Source organism: Hypanus sabinus, chromosome 15 (genome assembly GCF_030144855.1).
Source record: "Hypanus sabinus isolate sHypSab1 chromosome 15, sHypSab1.hap1, whole genome shotgun sequence".
Lineage (NCBI taxonomy): Eukaryota > Metazoa > Chordata > Chondrichthyes > Myliobatiformes > Dasyatidae > Hypanus > Hypanus sabinus.
The window spans coordinates 15,805,657-15,828,113 of NC_082720.1; the positions used below are offsets into that span (position 1 = coordinate 15,805,657).

Consider the following 22,457-nt stretch of genomic DNA (forward strand, 5'->3'; position numbering starts at 1 on the left):
GAAATTCTTTAGATCATAAGGGATCAAAACATAGCAACAAGCTGGACAACAATGGAGCAGCTTGCTCTAAGGTCACAAGACTACCTCAGAAGTAGAAAGAGCAGCCCTGCAGTTAAAGAGATCAAAATGCTTCTGGATATCTCCAAGTCAATTAAATTTATAGATGTTTGCTATGTAGTTATATGTATAGATTTACCAATGCACATGTATATAAATAATTAATTTCTAACCTGATGTGGGGTACTTCGATGAATGTGTTATGTTGTGGCGACCCATTTCCTGGCACATCCGAACCGACTCACAATTAGATAGCCTACGGGGGTTTGCGAACACAGAGCTTTGGAGCCTCTGCGCCACGGGGGGCAGGTTGAGGGAGGCTTAAAAGTGAGGCTGAAGATTTCAAATAAAGTTTTTTTCCTTCGACTGCAGTTACCGACTCCGTGTCGTAATTTTAGCGCTGCGTGTAGCACACCGCTACAATTGGTGACCTCGATGGTCCAAACTATTTTTGGACCACAAATGACCGACGCCGCCTCTGTTCATGCGGTTTCGTTGAAACTGCCAGGTTTCTGGACACAGCGCCCGAACCTATGGTTCCAGCAAGCCGAAGCCCAATTCCACGTTCGCCAGATCACCTCAGAAGACACCCGCTACTACTACGTGGTGAGCTCCCTCGACCAGGACACAGCGGCCCAGGTCGCGGAGTTCGTACAGTCGCCCCCGGCAGACGGCAAGTACACGGAATTCAAAGCCCTGCTCCTCAGGACTTTCGGACTCTCACGGCGCGAGCGGGCTGCCCGTTTACTGCACCTGGATGGCTTGGGAGACAGACCTCCATCGGCTTTAATGAATGAGATGTTGTCTCTGGCCGACGGACACACATGCCTCATGTTTGAGCAGGCATTCCTGGAGCAGCTGCCCGAAGACATACGCCTGCTGCTGTCCGACACGGATTTCAGTGACCCCCGGAAGGTGGCAGCCCGGGCGGACTTGCTGTGGAACGCCAAAAAGGTGAGCGGGGCGTCCATCACACAGATCTCCCAGCCACGCTCCCGGCAGCAAACCAGTCCAGGCCCGGCCGCAGAGCCCGCCAACCCCCGGCCCAATGAACACTGGTGCTTCTACCACCAGCGGTGGGGCGCAGAAGCCCGCTGTTGTCGCCCGCCCTGCAAGTTCCCGGGAAACGCCAGGGCCAGCCGCCGCTGATGGCTACGGCGGCTGGCCATCGGGATAGCCTCCTGTATGTGTGGGATAGAAGGTCAGGACGCCGGTTTTTGGTCGATACTGGGGCTGAGATCAGCGTTTTACCTCCGACGAGTTACGACACCCGCAGCAGGGCACCGGGTTCCCCCCCCTGAGGGCCATGAATGGCAGCACAGTAAGGACCTATGGCACCCGTCAGGTGCAGCTACAGTTCGGCTCCAGCCAGTTCACGTGGGACTTCACACTGGCCGTCGTAGCCCAACCGCTTCTGGGTGCGGATTTTTTGTGGGCTCACAGCCTACTGGTCGACCTGCCCAGGAAGAGACTGGTACACGCCGAGACCTTTCAGACGTTCTCCCTGGGTGCAGCCCAGTTGCCAGCCCCTCACCTCTGCTTCATCACGCTGTCCAACAACGACTTCACCAGGGTCCTGGCGGATTTCCCATCGGTTCTGGCACCGCAGTTCACAGCGGCCATGCCCAGGCACGGCGTACAGCACCACATCCCGACCCAGGGACCACCCCTCCACGCCCGCGCTCGGCGGCTTCCCCCGGACAAGCTCCGACTGGCGAAGGAGGAGTTCCAGAGGATGGAGGAATTGGGGATCATCTGGCGGTCCGACAGCCCATGGGCCTCCCCCCTGCACATGGTGCCCAAAGCGACGGGAGGCTGGAGACCGTGCGGCGACTACCGCAGGCTGAACGAGGCTACCACACCGGACCGCTACCCTGTGGCGCACATTCAGGACTTTGCAGCAAACCTGCACGGCGCACGGATCTTCTCCAAGGTAGACCTCGTCCGAGGGTACCATCAAATCCCAATGCATCCTGACGACGTCCCCAAGACGGCTCTCATCACCCCGTTTGGCCTTTTCAAGTTCCTCCACATGTCATTTGGCCTGAAGAATGCCGCACAGACGTTCCAGCGGTTAATGGACGCGGTGGGACGGGACCTGGACTTCGCGTTCATCTATTTGGATGACATCCTCATAGCCAGCAGCAGTCGTCAGGAGCATCTGTCCCACCTCCGTCAACTCTGCGCCCGACTGAGTGAGTACGGTCTTACAATCAACCCCGCCAAATGCCAGTTCAGACTCGATACCATTGACTTCCTGGGCCACAGGATTACTAAAGACGGGGCAACCCCTCTGCCCGCTAAGGTAGATGCGGTCCGCCACTTTCCCCGACCCACCACGATCAAAGGCCTTCAGGAATTCGTAGGTATGGCCAATTTCTACCGCTGCTTCCTCCCTTCAGCTGCCCGGATCATGCGCCCCCGTTCGCCCTGATGTCGGGTCCGAGCAAGGACATTACCTGGGAGTCCGCTTTCGTTCAAACGAAGGAAGCTTTGGCTGACGCCGCAATGCTAGTACATCCCAGAATGGACACCCCTACCGCCCTCACAGTGGACGCATCTAACACGGCAGTTGGTGGGGCGCTGGAGCAACTCATTGCAGGTCGCTGGCAACCCCTGGCGTTTTTCAGCAAACACCTGCGGTCACCCGAGCTCAAGTACAGTGCTTTCGACCGGGAACTGTTGGCGCTCTACCTGGCAATCCGGCATTTCAGGTACTTCCTAGAAGGTCGGCCCTTCACCGCGTTCACGGACCACAAACCGCTTACCTTTGCGTTTACGAAAGCGTCCGACCCCTGGTCGTCCCGCCAGCAACACCACCTGTCCTACATCTCTGAATATACGACGGATGTCCGGCACGTCTCGGGTAAGGACAATGTCGTGGCGGATGCGCTCTCTCGCCCTACCGTTCATGCCCTTTCCCAAGGGGTAGACTTTGAGGCACTGGCAGAGGCACAGCAGGCAGATGAGGAGATTCCGAGTTACAGAACCGCAGTCTCCGGTTTGCAGCTCCAGGACCTCCCCATAGGCCCGGGGGAGAGGACCCTACTCTGTGACGTCGCCACCGGTCAGCCCCGTCCCGTCGTCCCGACAGCCTGGCGGCGCCGCGTTTTCGACTCCATTCATAACTTGGTGCATCCCTCCATCCGGACAACTGTCCGGATGGTTTCCAGCAGGTTCGTTTGGCACGGACTCCGCAAACAGGTCAGTGAATGGGCCAAAACGTGCATGCACTGCCAGACGGCCAAGGTGCAGTGGCACACCAAAGCCCCACCGCAGCAGTTCCATCCCGCCCACTGGCGTTTCAACCACATTCATGTGGATATTGTGGGCCCCCTGCCAGTGTTGCGCGGAGCGCGGCACCTCCTGACTATCGTGGACCGGTTCACAAGATGGCCAGAGGCGGTCCCGCTCACCGACACCACCTCCGAATCTTGCGCCCGAGCCCTGATCGCCACCTGGATATCTCGCTTTGGTGCACCGGCCCACATTACCTCCGACAGAGGCGCCCAGTTCACCTCCAGCCTGTGGTCAGTTATGGCCAGCCTTTTGGGGACTCAGTTGCACCACACCACTGCCTACCACCCACAGTCGAACGGGCTAGTGGAGCGTTTCCACCGTCACCTGAAGTCGGCCCTCATGGCCCGCCTGCGAGGAGCCAACTGGGCGGATGAGCTTCCCTGGGTCCTACTCGGCATCCGCACAGCGCCCAAGGACGACCTGCACGCCTCGTCGGCCGAGTTGGTATACGGCGCGCCCCTGGTCGTCCCTGGGGAGTTCCTACCAGCCCCACGGGGGCAAGAGGAAGATCCCACAGCAGTCCTGGCAGACTACGCGAGAAACTCGGTAACCTGGCCCCCATACCCACTTCACAGCAGGGGCGGCACCCGACCTGCGTACCCAAAGACCTACAGAACTGTAAGTTTGTGTTTGTACGAAGGGGCGGGCATCGGCCACCGCTGCAGCAGCCATACAAGGGGCCGTTTATGGTGCTCCGGAACAACGGGTCCACGTTCGTGCTGGACGTTGGGGGGAAAGAGGAGGTTTTCACGGTGGACCGCCTCAAACCGGCCCATGTGGACCTGGCGCAACCGGCCGAGTTTCCGACACCTCGGCGCAGAGGCCGACCTCCCAAGCAGGTTCTGGCCCAGACTGTGGACATTGGGGGGTGTATCGCTGGTTCTGGGGGGGGGGGGGTTATGTGGCGACCCATTTCCTGGCACATCCGAACCGACTCACAATTAGATAGCCTACGGGGGTTTGCGAGCACAGAGCTTTGGAGCCTCTGCGCCACGGGGGGCAGGTTGAGGGAGGCTTAAAAGTGAGGCTGAAGATTTCAAATAAAGTTTTTTTCCTTCGTCTGCAGTTACCGACTCCGTGCTGTAATTTTAGCGCTGCGTGTAGCACACCGCTACAATGTCTTAGTTACTTTACAGAAAGCAGTGTGATGTACACGGAGTGCTGATACAGTTTAAGAAGCAACGCAAACAAAATGCTGGAGGAGCTCAGCAGGTCAGGCAGCATCCGTGGAAATGAATGAACAGTCGATGTTTCAGGCCGAGACCCTTCTGCAGAATTGGAAAGGAAAGGGTGGTGGGAGGGAAGACACCGGAATGAAAAGGTGGGGGAAATGGAAGGAGGATAGTTAGAAGTTGATAGAAGGTTTAAGAAGAACTTGAATGATGTTTGATACATTGGCTACTGTTCGGTGAAAAAGCAAAAACCTGCAGATAATAGTATTCCAAAGTAAAGGCAGAAAATGCTGGAAATATTCAGTAGGTCAGGCTGTTTCTGTGGGAGAAGGAACTGAATTAACATTTTGGGACAAGGATCTTTTCCTAGGAAATCAACAGACCTGCAGAATATTTCCAGCACTTCCGTGTTTTTATTGTCACTCATTGTACGTTCTGTCCTCACTAAAGAAGGTCTTGCTCTATCTTGTTACCTTCCTTGGCCAGAACCACTGAGGATCCCACACACACACACACCAGCAGGCCATACAAAATGAGCACCAGTTCATCTTCTCTTACCTGTTTCACAAGTTTCGCCCGTGAAGTTGGTATCACACTCACAGTACGGCTCCCCCTTCCCGGAGATCTTACAACGGCCGTGGCCACACTTCAGATTCTGGCAACCGGCCACCGTCTTGTCCTTGTCACAAAACCTGCCAACAAAGCCGTCCTTGCACACACAGCGGTAGCTGGAATCAGACGCTACGCACGTTCCATGAACACATCTGGGAAGAAGCACAGGAGCGAATGCAGTTACGATCTGAATGAGATGACAGGGCAGAGGGGTGTCAGCAAATGAAGTTTCTTATACCAGTGGAGGGTGGGTTAATTTCATCTCCTTTCACCATAGGTGCTGCCTCATCTTCCTCACATTCTCTGTCTTAATGTCACATTGGCAGGGATCGTGGGGAGGGGGGGGGGGGTAAATAAATAGTGCAAAAAGAAAATGACCTGTGAGGGGCTTACTTCAGTGACACCGCACTGAGCTCTGCTTCATCACAGCTCCACACACTGGGTCAATTCGAACCTTGGTTACTGCCTGTGTTGAATTTGCACATTCTCCCCAGGATGAGGAGGGCTTCCTTCCACATTCCAAACAATGGGCTGGTAACCGGCTACTGGGAATGTCTCCTCAGTGTAAGTAAATGACAAAGTAATTGAAAAGGATGACAGAATTCAGCTGCAGTTCTACAAGACCAATGTAATTGTTTTGTGGGGAGCTGGCTTGGCCTTGATGGACTGAATAGGCTGAGTGGTAAAAGGTAAGTTAAATTGATAAAGTATGTATTTGCAATCTCAGAAGATATTTTGACACCATATAAAAATGCAAACAAACCACCTTGCATACATTTAAAAAGTAGTACATCAAAATATATTTTGACAGGCCGCATCTGCACTTTATGGTGTCAAAACTGCAAAAAGTAATGTGCAACATTTAAGAATAAAGTATGATGGAACCTGAGAGGCTATATGCACATATCACAGGTAACCGGTAAACTTTACACTTGTGAAAAAGGGAAGAGAACGCCCCACTGTGGTTATTGCAGGAGAAGACAGGCCAAGTTGACAGAGTCACTCTCTGTGAAAAGGTTGGTGTTTACTGACAGCAGGTGGCGCTGTTGTCTGTCAACATACATATTCATTTACAAAATATGCAGAAATGTCCCCCTCTCTCTGTCAGTTTGCGTGAATTAACTGAAGGGCACAAATACAGATACATTTCTTCACTATTTTAATGTGAATTTGTAGAGCCATGACACATGAATTAGTGTTCCATTACAATCTGCTAACTCCATTTTGCTGCATGCCTCTTGGGTACCAATCGAACCTTTTACTCACTTGTTGGCGCAGACGTCTTTGATTTCCTGGTCACACAGAGGCCCTGTCCATCCGGCGTGGCACTCGCACGTGATGCTGGATTGGTCGATGGTTCGGCACAGGCCATGTTTGCAGATGTTGCACGACCTGCATCCTGGAGAGACGCCCAGCGGCATCGTTGGCAAACTCCTGAAATCTTGCAGCTCATTGTTGATCCTGACGTCGTGAATGCAGCCGTGGAAGCCGTTGAGATTCCGTTCGGGACCCTGGCGGAGTCCTGCGACGCCTGACACTGGGGGGATTCCTTTAACGACAAACAATTGGCACAAGTGTAGAGGAGGTACCCACTGCTGGGTGAACCAGACAGCTTTGTTTAGCTCTCAGCCTTGGTTCGCTGGTGGAGAAGTCAGGAGTTACAACAATAACACTTTATTCTGCAGTTATTGCTCTACCTTGTTCCACCTCAATGCACCATTGTAATGAACTGATCTGTTTGAACAACTTGCAGGATAAGTTTTTCATGGCCTTCTCTTGTGCCATGATGAGGCCACCCTCAGGGTGGAGGAGTAACACTTGGGTACCCCCCCACCTGATGGCATGAATATTGATTTCTCCTTCTGGTAAACAAATTCCCCTACCACTCCTCTATTCCCCACTCTGATCTTTCAATTCTTATCTGCCCGTTGCTTCCCCTGGGTCCCCTCCTCCTTCCCTTTCTCCTACGGCCTACTATTCCCTCGTATCAAATTCCTCCTTCTCCAGCCCTTGACCTTTCCCACCAACCTGGCTTCACCTATCATCTTCTGCTAGTCTCTTTCCCCTCCGCCACCTTTTTATTCTGACACATTCTCCCTTCCTCTTCAGTCCCGGTGAAGGGGGTCTCAATCAGGACATTGAGGACATGGAAACATTGACTCCTTATTCGTTTCCACAGATGCTGCCTGACCTGCTGAGTTCCTCCAGCACTGTGTGTGTGCTGCTTCAGGTTTTTCACTGCAGCTCAGTTCATTATTTCATACTGATTATACGGAGCAATTCACTACAACGGTGCTGTGAGGTAAATCTATATCAGAGTGCAGAATTAAAGTGTTACAGTTACTGAGGAGGTGACCTTGATCTCCATGAACGGAACCTTTCACTGTACCGTGGTACATGTGGCAATAATAAGCCGATTCCAAAAGCGAATCATATCTCATTGACCTGGTGGGTGTTGTCTGTGGCTAAATCTATCTATTGTGCTTCTAACTTTGTAGTAGCAACTTTATTTCAGAATAACTCAATAATTCTACTGGGTGTTCTTTATAGACCACCCAATAGGAACAGGGACCTCGAGAAGCAGATAGGGAAACATCAGGGTTGTTGTGGTGGGAGATTTAAATTTCTCTAATATTGATTAGCATCTCCCTAGGGTGAAGGGTTTAGATGGGGTGGAGATTGTTAGATGTGTTCTGGAAGGTTTCTTGACTCAATATGCAGGTAAGTGTACAAGAGGAGAGGCTGCACTTGATCTGGTATTGGGAAATGAACCTGGTTGCATGCCATCTTGGGAAATGTCTCCCTTCCATTCCATAATGTACTGGTTAGGCACAGGAGTACATTCAGCCAGAGACTCATTCCACCGAGATGCAACACTGAGCGTCATAGGAAGTCATTCCTACCCGTGGCCATCAAACTTTACAACTCCTCCCTCGGAGTGTCAGACACCCTGAGCCAATAGGCTGGTCCTGGACTTATTTCCACTTGGAATAATTTACTTATTATTATTTATTTATTTATGGTTTTATATCGCTATATTTCTACACTATTCTTGGTTGGTGCGACTAACGAAACCCAATTTCCCTCGGGATCAATAAGGTCTGTCTGTCTGCCTGTCTGTCAGGTGTCAGATCTCTCAGTGGGAGAGCATCTTGGAGATATTGATCACAATTCTATCTCCTTTACCGTAGCATTGGAGAGGGATAGGAACAGACAAGTTAGAGAAACGTTTAATTGGAGTAATGGGAAATATGAAGCTATCAGGCAAGAACTTGGAAGCATAAATTGGAAACAGATGTTCTCAGTGAAACGTACAGAAGAAATGTGGCAAATGTTCAGGGGGTATTTGCATGGGGTTCTGCACAGGTACATTCCAATGAGACAGGGAAAGGATGGTCGGGTACAGGAACTGTGATGTACAAAGACTGTTGTTAAGTCTAGTCAAGAAGGAAAGAAGAGCTTATGAAAGGTTCAAAAAACTAGATAATGATAGAGATCCAGAAGATTATAAGGCTAGCAGGAAGGAGCTTAAGAATGAAATTAGGAGAGCCAGAAGGGGCCATAAGAAGTCCTTGGCGAGCAGGATTAAGGAAAACCCCAAGGCATTCTACAAGTATGTAAAGAGCAAGAGAATAAGACTTGAGAGAATAGGACCAATCAAGTGTGACAGTGAGAAAGTGTGGATAGAATCGGAGGAGATAGCAGAGGTACTTAATGAATACTTTACTTCAGTATTCACTATGAAAAAGGATCTTGGCGATTGCAGGGATGACTTGCAGCAGACTGAAAAGCTTGAGCATGTAGATATTAAGGAAAAGGATGTGCTGGAGCTTTTGGAAAGCATCGAGTTGGATAAATCACCGGGACCAGATGGGATGTACTCCAATCTAATGTGGGAAGCAAGGGAGGAGATTGCTGAGCCTCAAGTGATGATTTTTGCATTATCAATGAAGATAGGAAAGGTTCCAGAGGGTTGGTGGGTTGTGGATGTTGTTCCCATATTCAAGAATGGGAGTAGAGATAACCCAGGAAATTATGGACCAGTGAGTCTTACTTCAGTGGTTGGTAAGTTGATGGAGAAGACCTTGAGAGGCAGGATTTATGAACATTTGGAGAGGTATAATATAATTAGGAATAGTCAGCATGGCTTTGTTAAAGGCAGGTTGTGCCTTATTAGCGTGATTGAATTTTTGAGGATGTCACTAAATATATTGATGAAGGTAGAGCCGTAGATGTAGTGTATATGGATTTCAGCAAGGCACTTGATAAGGTACTCCATGCAGGGCTTATTGAGAAAGTAAGGAGGCATAGGATCCAAGGGGACATTGCTTTGTGGATCCAGAACTGGCTTGCCCACAGAAGGCAAAGAGTGGTTTTAGACGGGTCATATTCTGCATGGAGGTCAGTGACCAGTGGTGTGCCTCAGGGATCTGTTCTGGGACCCCTACTCTTCATGATTTTTATAAATAACCTGGATGAGGAACTGGAGGGATGGTGTAGTAAATTTGCTGATGGCGCAAAGGTTGGGGTGTAGTGGATAGTGTGGAGGCCTGTCAGAGGTTACAGCGGGACATTGATAGGATGCAAAACTGGGCTGAGAAGTGGCAGATGAAATTCAATCCAGATAAGTGTGAAGCGGTCCATTTTGGTAGGTCAAATATGTTGGCAGAATTTTGTACTAATGGTAAGACTCTTGGCAGTGTGGAGGATCAGAGGGATCTTGGGGTCCGAGTCCATAGGACACTCAAAGCTGCTGCACAGGTTGACTCTGTGGTTAAGAAGGCATAAGGTGCATTGGCCTTCATCAATCGTGGGATTGGGTTTAAGAGCCAAGAGGTGATGTTGCAGCTATATAGGACCCTGGTCAGATCCCACTTAGAGTACTGTGCTCAATTCTGGTCGCCTCTCTGCAGGAAGCTGTAGGTTTTCTATGTTTCTAAGAACCTTGTCAGCTGAAAAGGAATGATGTTAATGCAAATTATTTGATTTTTTGAACAGTCAGACCAATTTAGAGGCAAACAAGTGTTACTTAACAAATTAACTAGAAAATTGTGGGTATTTTAAGAGCAACTGCAAAATAAATAGGTAGCAGGAAAATACCAAAATAGCTTGGTGCGTGAGTGCGTGAGCAAGCAAGTGTGTAGGAGAGTGCAAGAGAGGAGTGACAGTGGAGTGAGTGGGAGTGGGAGAGAGAGAGAGGGGAAGAGAGTGTAAGAGAGTGAGTGTGAGTGTGTATGAAAGAGCCTGACTCAGAGGAGCCGGCTGCATTCATGCGGGATTATTTCCTGCCTATGTACAAAGAGGATTAGAAATGATGGAACACAAGACCAAGGTAATGGTGGGAAGAGCAGAAGTAAAATGGAGCAACAAGTTCACCTCCGATGTAGAGCGGGGAGTTGAGGCTCAGGGTCGGCTGCTTCTGGAGCTTGCCCAGACTCCGGGGGGTTCCCTTGTCCACCACCAGACTGAGTGACTGGTTCATCATCATCAGCTCGACAGTGTGGTACTGCCCGTCATTGATCGTCTCCACACTGCGGACCGGAAGAATAGAAACAGAATGAGCTGTCTAGCCAATAAGGCTCCTGGGTGTTGAGTGACATGCAGAGCAAACAGCCCGGCAAAGGGTAACATAGCAGATGATCTGGTCATTACTACGCTGCTGTTTGTGGTAACTTCTGAAATAAAATAGATCCTGGATTTATTTATTGAGATACAGCACAGAGTAGGCCTTTCCTGCCCTTTGAACCATGCCACCCAGCAATCCCCCGATTGAATCTGAGCCTAATCACGGGACAATTTACAATGAGCAACTGGTACATCATCGCACTATGGGAGAAAACCAGGGCACCTGGAGGAAAGAGCTGTGCGGTCACAGGGAGAACGTACAAATTCCTCACAGGCAGCGGCGGGAATTCAACCCAGGTCTCCTGTTCTGTAAAGCGTTGTGGCTAACCGCTACTCTACCACGTATTTCTCACAGATAAACTGACTACACTATATTTGTGGTAAAGTATCATTGGACGACGCAAGGATGGGCTGGGTTCTTATTGTGTACTTGTTCATCAGGATTGCACAAGAGAAAGGAGGACAAGTGGTGAGAGTTGATTGAAAGGAGTGGGCCAACAGGCCATACGCCTGCTTTGCCATTTCTCTTGATCATGCCCAACCTTCAATTTGAATGCCATCTCCTTGCACTGTTTCCATATCTCTTGATCCTCTCAATATCCAGTAATCTGAATTGAATAACTTGATGGCTAAGCCTCAAAGTCCCTCCAAATCAGAGAAGTCCAACGTTTCAACACCTGAATGAGAAAAGATGTTTCCTCGTCTAGGCCCTGCGCGACCTACCCTTTTTCTGGGACTACGACCACTGGTTCCAGACACCTCACTAGGGGAAGCATCCTCTGCCAATCCATTCTGTGGAGTCCAATAAACTTCAATGAGGTCACCTCTGGTTCTTCTGAATTCTGGAGAATATGGGCCCAGACTTCTCAAACAGCAACATGGCTTCATTCTCCAAATAAAAGTCACTTCAGGTTTGGTTCTCTGTCAACGGCAGAATGTCTTCCCATGGGTGTAAACACAAGACCACAAGGAGGGTTAACTCTTCTCACTGGGAATAATTGGGAAGAGGTGGAAGGAAGCTTGGAGATGAAAGTAGAATGCTACAGTTGCCAGGAAGAGGCAATAATATGGGTAACTGGAAATCAGAAGTTTAATACTAGGAAGTTTAGACAGAATTGCTTCTTTTTAATTAGAATCATAATCACCCAGGATAGAAACTGGCCCTGTCTGCACTGACTATCAAGCACCGGTTTTTTCTAATCCTGATTTATTCTTCCCCATTCTCATCAACTTCCCCCACATTTTACTCCTCGCCCACACGTTAGGGCAATCTACAGCAGCTAATTAACTGACCAGCCGGGACGTCTTTGGGACCGGGGAGAAAACTGGGTTACCCAGAAGAAATGGACACAAGTCACTGGGAGAAGGGTGGATATCACTGCCGTTGGAAGGCAGCAGCTCCCATATACAAACGTTTGTATTAACTGCTAATCCCAGTTAAATACTGTACTCACATACACACACAGTCTATGTTTAGTACCCTTTTCAATTGCAGTTTTACAGGAAGATGGACTTCCAGGTTTACATCCTCATCCTGAATACAGACAAAGAAAATGGCTCTAGCAGTGACGAATGTGAAACTTGTGCAGCTTCTCAGAATGGACTGTGGGCCTCCATATCTCTGTTTACATACTTGTTGCCATTTGAATTTAACGCTGTATGCACAGGGAGATCACACATGCCAGTATCGTACAGCCTATCTCGAGATGCTGAGCAAACTGCATGCACAGATCACATCAAGCCATAATTTTGCGTGGGTTCAACTTTATGGGTAGTTGTAGAATGGGGACTTGACCATAGGCAATTTGGCAGCACAGGGTGCAATGGTAGCCAGCTGTTAATGATGACTTGCATCTGAATCAGATTCTTGATTGGTCAGGGCATGAAGGGCTACAGGAGGTTGGATCAGCCATGATAAAATGGTGGAGCAGACTCAATGGGCCAAATGGCCTAGTTCTGCTTCTAGATGTTATGTTCTTAGTAGATTTGACATTATTCAAATATTGTCTGCCAGGAAACTACACCACTACCTTGACCTTCAAATTCTCGGCAGTGAGGATGAGAAGTTGGGTAGTCACCAATTTTTGGATTTTATGGTTGAGGGAGCCGGTGGGGCATCTCATAGAGAAGAGAATAACATCAGGGAAGTAGACGAGAAAATAGAGTTAGCTGTAAGTTCAGACTTAGGTTGAAGGAAATTTGGAAGCTTGGTTCTGTGGGTCACGACCAAAAACAAGTTTGAAGAACGTTACCCCTTCTTCCATCTGGGCACGTTGCAGCACTCTGAACTCAACATCAACTTCTCCAACTGGTTTTCTCAGACTGGATGAGAAATGTCTATTCCTGTCATTAAATCTGTCATAATGTCCCTCAGCTTTTTTCTCTCTATTGGCTTATCCCACAGCCCTGCAAGCAGGAATGCATAATGCAGACAAAGAAGCATAATTGTCATCTGATTAACCCTTTTAACCTGGCCTCACCCAATCACACATTTTATTCTTTCTAGTCCTATCAACTTCTCCCCTGCTTTCCCTGCAACTTAAATCTAACCTGCTTTTCTTTCTTTGCCAATTCTGATGAAGAATTGCTGCTGCCTGTTTCCAGCACTTTTCAGCTTTGTTTCAGACTTCCATTTTTTCTTTATTTTCATTTATAATGATCCCTATAGGATCTCCTACCAAGTGCTTCAATCTGACTTTGAATGCTCGGAGAATGCAGGTGGAAGTAGTGAGGTCAATCTAAATCACTTGGAACACGGACTGTACAGCGTTTTAAAATATGCTGCTTGTTGTCAGTGCTGCTGCTCTCCTCATTGTGAGATCTGTGACCTCCGCTTGATTAACTAAAACATTTGGATCTGAAAAAAGCCTGTGACTCCCAGCAAGAAGTACACCTTTTAGGCTGTTGGAGGTTTCCAGCCGAACCACAAACCAGGGTATTGTGATTCTGCTGATTTACTGCCGTGTTATTCGTTTTTACTGAGCTTACACAGATGTGAGAGGTGGAAAGACTGCCAAACCTAGCCGGCAGCACAAAACTCCAAGCAAATAGCCCCACAGAGTGACATAGGAATTGTTTTGAAGAATTTTGATTAATCTAAGCATTTACACAGAAGTTCGCCCTTTATTTAATGCACATATTTCCAATTCCCACAGATAGCTTGCAGATTTCACTGTTGTTCAGTCAGAGTCCATTTTTGGAATCGCTGATAAATCTCCATGTTCTCAGACAGACAGAGACAGTGGCTTGGCACTGGATGAAGGGGAGTCAACCAATATTTTCTGTCTTTATTTCATTGTGCTCACCCTGACAGACACGAAACAGCATATTTTCTCAGCTGAGCCATTAAACCCGCTGTTTAAGCTTTTCGAGTCACTGCTTTCTCACAGAATAAACAAGTAAATTACATCAAATACCCATCCAAATCAGTTGTTAGTTCTGGACTAAATTTTATACACAAGTATGGTTTACTTTCAAGCTGTGCATTACACTTGTTTTATGGGTCAGCTGATACAACATACACCCTCCAAGGAGAGATCTGTGGATATTATGAAAGGACAGTACCGATGACTCTCAGCAAATCTTTGACCTAAAATGCAAAGATATTTGATTGTGTGACAATGAATAGATTCAATACTCGTTTACACTGAGATAATTAATGTCAGCAGACAACATCTGGGACATTTCAGGGTCAGTTGTCTCCACCAATGCTGCATCACATTTAAGCAGAAAATCCCAGAACAGTTATTCTTACCAGGCCACTCAAGCGGAAATCTGGACAAGTAACCTTGAGTTCATAATCTGCAGACGTTCAAATCTTAACCTGTCAGCCAGAGGTTATAAATTTGGTTCACTAATAACTCTGGCACAAAGGGCTGGTGTCAGCAACACTGTTACTATTGGGGTTTTGGTCAAAGTCCTTCTGCAAATCTACAATAATTATTTCATCTGATGTACATGTGACTTCAACCACATCATTGTGGTTGGTTTCCCTCAGAAAAGACCTGGTAAGCCATTTGGTTCAAAGATTATTAGGGAGGGCCAAAAACTCAAGGAACTGTGAACTTTAAATGCCAATTTAATCCACCATGTCTATCTCAGTCAAAAAAATGAATAGATGAATCTCACTTCCCAGTGTTAAGTGTACTCTGTAGTTGGGGTATATAGCAAATATTAATTCCACTAGCAACCAGTCTTTAGATTTGAATGTGGATTGCAGATTGAATTTAAAATACATTTCAGAACAATTAGACCTCAGATGTCTGCATATGCATGAAAGCAACCGAGAGTCAGTGGAGATTAACATTCATTTCGGGCGTCTGGAATGTGGGTGTGAAGAAGGTGTGAAAACTATAAGTAATTTTGCGATAGATTTATATGGTTAGTTAGCCCTCATTTAAGTGAAATAGATACCTGTTACTTAACTAGTCGAGGGTTCTCACAAGTCTCCTTGTGGTTTCCTTCATTTCCGAGTACCTTAGTCTCGCAATTCTCTTCTCATAACTGAAGTCCTATCATTTTGATTCTTGCAAATCTTTGCTCCTGTCTTTCTTGTAATGTAGTGACCACAGCCTAATGTAATATTTGAGTTATGGTCCATCTGAAAATTTAACCTGTTCTGATTTGTGTTCATTGCTCTTATATTCTGTTCTTCAGCTGAGAGGCAAATATCCCACATGGTTTCTTTACAATTCTATGTACCTGTCTTACAGTCTTCATGTATCTTTGGACATGAATTCCAAATCCGTTCCACTCTTCATTGCATCTTCCCATTTTTCATGAATTGTCATGCCTTGCTTTTCCTCTCCAAGTGGAAAGCCTTATTCATCTTCAGGGTATTTTCTATCTGTCATGTTTCTATAGCTGCTTTTCTTTATAACTATCAACCACATGCTCAACCTTAGTATCAATTGCAAAGTTGTTACTTACAGTTCTTATGTTAGAATATAGATCCTTAATATATGGCGCTATGAGTCAGAAACTTTGTGCAGAAACCCATGGGACCCCACTGAAAACAACTTCCCATCATCAAACACAAATCTAGTACTACCCTTCTATATTAATATTAAGCACTGATCTTGTCACAAACATGTTTTGCAAATGAATAAAAACTAGGTATTTTGGGCTGGGGGTTATTATGGAACTGAATAATCCTTTGCTAAGATCTACTGCATAAATGAACTTAGGGAAGGCAACAAACAAAAGGCACGTTTTCATAGAAGACCCCTCAGTCCCCTCTGTTTATCTCGCAGCACTTGCCAAAGTTGAGTTTACTTTTAGGGGATATTTGCAATTCACTAGGATCATACTCGGGTCAAAGTGACTTGGCACTGTCACTGTCCCTTGACACTGGAAGTCCATGAGGTGAAGAGGTCAATAACTTTGATTCTTTCAGAGGATCTGTCCTAGCTCCAGCTTGTAGGTGCCATCTCAAAGAAGGTATGGCAACACCTCTACATTCTTAAAAGTTTGTGATGATTCGGCATGTTACCTAAAACTTTGACAGACTTCTGCAGATGCAAGGTGGAGAGCGTACACACTGGTTGCACCTTCATAGCAGATGGGAGAGAATGGTGACTTGAACAAAAGTCAAGGCTATGGCAAGGTCAGTTAGTGTTAGGGAATGATACATAAGACTGCCAAACTCTGTATATACCAGTAAACAATTATTCAATGTTCCCTTGCATGTGTTGCTTTCTAAGAATTATGTAAAAATTTACTTAAATTGAAAATAGCCCTTTGACGTGACACTGGGTATCCTAATTTAATGAAAAGTTTTCTCAAACCTTCCAAAAGGAGCTGCTGTTTAAGATATCTATATATCCCAGCTCAGGGAAATCTGGTATTTGATGGCTTTTCTTCTAGCCTTGATTTAATTGGACTCAGATATTTAAATCCTGCATCATCTCTCTCACTGTGCTAATAAGATAATGGTGTGGCATTTAATAAAAGGGTAATGCATTAACCAATGGAATTAATATCAGCAGCAAGGTTTCAGCACACATATGAATCCATTAATCTTATGGTAATGAAACACTGTTGTCAATGATGACCTGTTCCTTTATCAATATAATTAGAGATCATGAGCTGTTTGCCCTTCTCTGAGCCTGCAGATGTGGACAATCTATAAAAGCCATTTGATCAAGCAGTGAATGGCTGTCTTTGTGACATTTATTAATCAATTGATGAGGGCAGATGTCCACATCACCTTCGAGCCAGCTCCTGCATAGTAAGCAGAAATGATGTAATTGATATTAATGAGCTGAAATGTGGAATATACCACCCAGATATTCAGTACTCACAGCTGGGTGTTCCAACTCCTCTGTGCGTTGCCTTATTTGATGCACAGATTACTCCAACGGAAGATCGTGGATTCATTGTAACTTGCTGAATTTTTACATGAAGATGAATTGTAGAGAGCAGAGAAATTTCGGTGTCATAAAATGCCATGTCTTGTTCTCAGCTACAATTGCATCTCCACTGAACTGTGTGGAGAGTCCAAGCTACAGATATACTGGGGCAGCTGGCCATCATTATTGCCATGAGGCCCCATACTGGCACTCATTGGTACCCTCTGCTTCTCACTCACTAGCAAAAATAATGGATATCTTCACCCTCGTCAAGTGTAAAGCACTGTATTGCTTCTTGTTTCAGGACATACAACCCCATTGGGAACTCATGAGTAATTCATCCCTTCTCTGCCACAGTGTAGATGGCAATTTGAAATGTACAAGCAAATACTGAGTGAGGGAAAACTCACCTGTACACAGTGGTAGGTGGATAACTTGATGCATCATATATGAGTCGTACATGCCCCTGATAAAGTTCTAGAGCCAAGGGATCATTGTCACCTTTGTAGAGTAATAGACCATTGTCCTTGTCAGTTGCAACCTAGCCACATAGAGAGAGGATATATTAGATCACAGAACATGGAACAGTGGAACACAGGTATGAGTCCTTTAGCCCCTGATATTCTGTACCAAAGGGCCTGTTCCTGGGCTGTATGTTAGACCAGGTTTATCGGGATTTTCTGAAATTTACTTTCACTTACATCTCTGATCAGTTTCTCTTGACAGCTTCCCATTTTACTGGTCATCTGCTCACTAACCTCACACATTCACAGAGCCTCACGGCACGGCAACAGTCTCCTTGGCCCAGCGGTGCATTCTTCATCACCTGTATGAATTTTACACCAATCTCAATATCCCTGAGCAAAACGATTGACAGCAGCCTTGCTTTTTGGTGATGTCCTCTCATGCTCCAAGTGGGCTTGAGCAAAAGGAGTTTTATTCAATATTCCACTTAGATTGTAATTTAACTGTCCAATAAAACACCATAGAGGATAGTTCACACCACATCCATCCTGAGGTCTGTCTAGCCTAGGTCTGTGCATGAGGAGTTTTGGTTAATTGGTTGATGAAGAGTTGCTCTCTGCCAGCACTCAGAGAAGATCTTCCAAGATTCTGTAGATGCTAAAGAACCATGTATAGTCAAGACTGGTTCTTGAGCTAGCTCAGGATTTTGTAGGTGTACTATCACATCTTAATGAGCTTGAGGGATGATAAGGTTTGGATTGACAAATGAGTTGCTAGCCCCCGTTCGTGCTCTGTTTTGTTTGCTGGTATTTCAGTTACTAATCACCAGCGTTAGGTTGCAATGCTGCTGATTAATGCTGCAAACTTACACTGTTCTCTTGCTGATGAGATTGATTGTGTTTTGAAGAGAAGAGGACTCTACTGACTCTGGAAATTATCCAAGAATGTAAGAAAAAGAGCCCTCAGATGTTCTGCCTTATTTCATGGCTTATGAAATTACACAGAGAGTGCTTATTCATGGGGATCTCACAAGTGACCCTCGGTGGAAGAAGAATGAGAAAAAGCAGCCAACAAATTGAATGGAATCTGTATACCGTCTGCTCGTAGTGAGCTGAATCACTGACCATGCCCTCACGAGCCCCAACATCCCGACGTTGAAGCCACACTATTGAAATCCCTACCTGAAGTGAGATATTTGCCTGAGGGCGGACTTCGGAGGCTGACAGCACCACGTAAGAGTCTTTCCCAACAAAGTTGACGGTGACCAGCTTCTCGCACCTCTGGCCCGCGAAGCCGGCCAGGCACCGGCAGACGGGCTCATTCTGTACCTCGATGCAATGAGCACCATTCTGGCAGTCGTAGTTGTCACAGGGGCTGGCGTGGGGCAGAACCATCGGAAGCTGGATTTCACAGAATAGTCCACTGGAAGAACAAACCAGAGCACAAAGCCTCATCGAGTGTGTCAGCAATGGAGAAATAACAGCACGAGTTTAGTGTTTGCTGGAAAACAGCAACAAAATTGCCAACATTATAGGTTACAGCAGGTGACAAGCAAATATAGCTGATTCTTCTGGCAATTAATATCAGAAGGAGTAGCTAACTCTACATCGGTGAGACCAATCGTAAAGTGGGGGACTGTTTCGTCAGGCACCTTGGCTCCATCTGCAAAGAGCGGAACTTCCCGATGGATGAACATCTTAATTCCCATTCCCATTCCTGTCTGATATGTTGATTCATGGTCTCCTCTTGTGCCAAGATGAGGCTACCATCAGGGTGGAGGAGCAACACCTTGCCTTCCATTTGGGTAGCCTCCAACCTGATGGCATGAATATTGATTTCTCCTTATGGTAAAAAAAATGTTCCCCATCATTTTTCTATCCCCTACTCTGGCCTCTTACCTTTTCTCAACTCCCTGTCACTTCCTCCTAGTGCCCCTTTCTCCTATGGTCCACTCTCCTCTCCTATCAGATTCCTTCCTCTCCAGCCCTTTACTTTTCCCACCCACCTGGCTTCACCTGTCACATTCTAGCTAGCCTAAATCTCCTTCCCCCATCTTTTTTATTCTGGCATATTTCTCCTTCCATTTCAGTCCTGATGAAGGGTCTCAGCCCAAAATAGCAACTCTTTACTCTTCTCCCTAGATGCTGCCTGACCTGCTGCATTCCTCCAGCATTTTGTGTGTGTTGCTTTGGATTTCCAGCATCTGCAGACTTTCTCATGTTTACTGTATGTAACAGTTTGTTTGCCCTTCTGATGCCCTTAGTTGGAAACACAAGCGCTTGCCTGCTCACTCTCTGAACACCGGACCACATTGGTTAAAGGCCAGTGACGACACCAGGTGCTCAACTCTGCAACATGGATTTGACACTGATAATCAAATCCTGCTCCAGATAGTCTACAAATTTCTGGGCAGGTGCCAGGAAAAGGACATTAACATCTGATTGGACTTTGGCAGTTTTTATGGATGCTGCAAATGTAGTGGTGGTGTTGGGCAGGGCTGGTTCTGGGACTAGCAAAATGACAGCCATCTGAAATCTGGAAATGTTGCAAGCTTCTACAGGAGATGCACAAAATGAAAATATTTCAAGAGAAACCCTCAAATGAATAGCGATAACCTAGCCCAGCATAACATGACTCATAGAGAGACCAGAAGATTCCCACATTCAATCCCAAATTTATGTTGATCTGACAAGGTGGACTACTATACTAACACCGCCTTTGCTATCATCGGACTTGGTCTTGATGTCTCTCAGACACACACACACACACACCATTGTCAATGCTGAAGAGTGAAGGTCATGTTTCAACAAAGAACGCACTTTGGAGATGCTCCCTGGCCTGTCAGGGGCAGCATGTTTTTGAAAGAAATATACTTATGCGCACTTTGACAAAGGAATATAATAAAATGAACCAAAGCACCATTTAGCCACTCCTTTACATTCTGCATGTGTTTTGGAAACAGCAGTGAATTAAGTATTTTTTACTGCAACTGAGTTCAGCAACCACATGACAATGGGAGCAATGGGAAAATGAACTAATTTAAGTAAGTGATATAATTTAGTCCAACTTCTCCTTCTTCCATTGATTCCCTTGCAGAAATATCCTTTGCTTACCTGAAGCCGGTAGGACAGACACAGGTATAGCCATTAATGGCATCAACACACTGTGCACCATGCCGACACCTGTTGTCCACACAGTCATCGTAATTAGTTTGGCAATTCTGGCCAGTGTAACCAGGCAAACACTCACACCTGTTTGAAATAATAGAGGTCAAAGAATTAACCATACGCTAAGGAAATTTACAAAACATGCCACAATGTCCAAAATAGTTAGCTCCTCATAATCGACTATTAGTCACATCTTGATCCTAAAAACAATGTGAGGGAGTACACATAGCTTTGGAACGGACAATGTAGAACATCACCCTCATTCCCTTTCGACTCTAATTTTGTTCGGGGATTTTTTCTTCTTGTGGCATTTTGTTGAAGGTTTTTTAAAAGTCCAAATACATTGTATCAATGTATTTGCTGCAACTGCAAGAAGCTCTGGTAGGTCAAGTACAAATTTCCTGTCGTAGATTTATTGTGATAGAACTAGTAGAGCAGCTGCCAACTGCAGCAACAGGAGTTTAATCCTGCCCTCCGCTGATGCCGATATGGAGTCTGCATGTTCTTTGTGTGATGGCAGCCCTCCGGGAGTGCTCCACATCCTCTCCACACCTTGGGATAGGAGGTTGATTGCCCATCGTAAATTGCCTCCAATTGTAGTGAGTTGTAGGATCCGGAAGGAATTGATGGGAACGTGGGCTTAATGGAGAATTAATGGAAAAGGATATGTGCTGACTCGATGTCCAAAGAGTCTGTTTCCATGCTATGGTTCCACAGCCTTGGCATTATGATGACTCAGTCCAAGTCTATTATATTCTCAGTGCACTGTTATCACATTTTAAATAATAGAGTTGAGTATTTACTCTACTGCTGATGACAAACTAGTTCAATATAGTTCTGATTTGTTTCTACATCCTCTTTTGAATAGTATGGTTACAATTTTTACCTTGTCCGATTATTCCAGGAAGAAACATAAGCAGCTTGGGAGGCAGCTAAATAAAAGGTCTCAATCTAGCATGACTCCATAAGCTCATCATTTGTATCAATGATACAGATGGGAGCATTAGAGTGATAAATCCCGTCTAGTGCTGATACAAAGCTAGGTGGCAGTGTGGACTGTGAGGAGAAAGCAGGGAGACTCGAGAGATATTGACTGGCTGACTAACTGGGAATGATGGAACTGATGAAATATGATGTGGACAAAATGAGAGGTTATCCTTTTTGGTAGAAATAATGAAAAGGCCAAGCGTGTTTTAAATGGTGAAAGATATAGATGTTCAGAGGACCCTTGATATCGTTATACACAAGTCTATACTGATGAACGTGATGGGACATCAAGCTATTAGGAAAGCAAGCAATAATCAGCCTTTGTTGTAAGAGGTCTTGCCTAGAAGAGGAAAGATTTGTTGCTCCATGTAGGTCACATTCCCAGGTCTTGTCTCCATATCTAAGGAAGGAAATGTATGGAACCGGGGGAATCCCCAACTGATACTTGGGATGGCAAGTTTATTATTAAAGAGAAATTTAATAGAATAATATTTGCTCTCGAGTTTAGAAGAATGAGAGTTGACCTGATTGGAAAGCGGGGCTTAAAAGGTAGATATAGGCATGATGACTTGTGTGTCTAAAATCAGGGGCCACTACACATAAGAGGTAGGCTATTAGGGTGGGAATGAGGAGGATTTTCTTCATTCAGAAGACAGTGAGTCTTCAGATATGGACACAGTGAGATAGACATCGAGATATTAATTGTAAGTTTCACTAAAATG

General features: G+C 46.2%; 1 protein-coding gene across 2 annotated transcripts in view; it reads right to left on the minus strand.

Moving 5' to 3' along the window:
- LOC132405319 (slit homolog 3 protein-like) overlaps positions 1-22,457 on the minus strand; it is a 630,603-nt gene that overhangs the window by 6,612 nt on the left and 601,534 nt on the right. For both annotated transcript variants that reach the window (XM_059990026.1, XM_059990027.1), the window contains 6 exons: positions 20,695-20,832; positions 18,763-19,003; positions 17,527-17,657; positions 10,518-10,672; positions 6,408-6,690; positions 5,088-5,293 (listed from right to left, as the gene is read on the minus strand). In XM_059990026.1, coding sequence (XP_059846009.1) covers positions 5,088-5,293; positions 6,408-6,690; positions 10,518-10,672; positions 17,527-17,657; positions 18,763-19,003; positions 20,695-20,832 — 1,154 coding nt within the window. The remainder of the gene's footprint in view (positions 1-5,087; positions 5,294-6,407; positions 6,691-10,517; positions 10,673-17,526; positions 17,658-18,762; positions 19,004-20,694; positions 20,833-22,457) is intronic.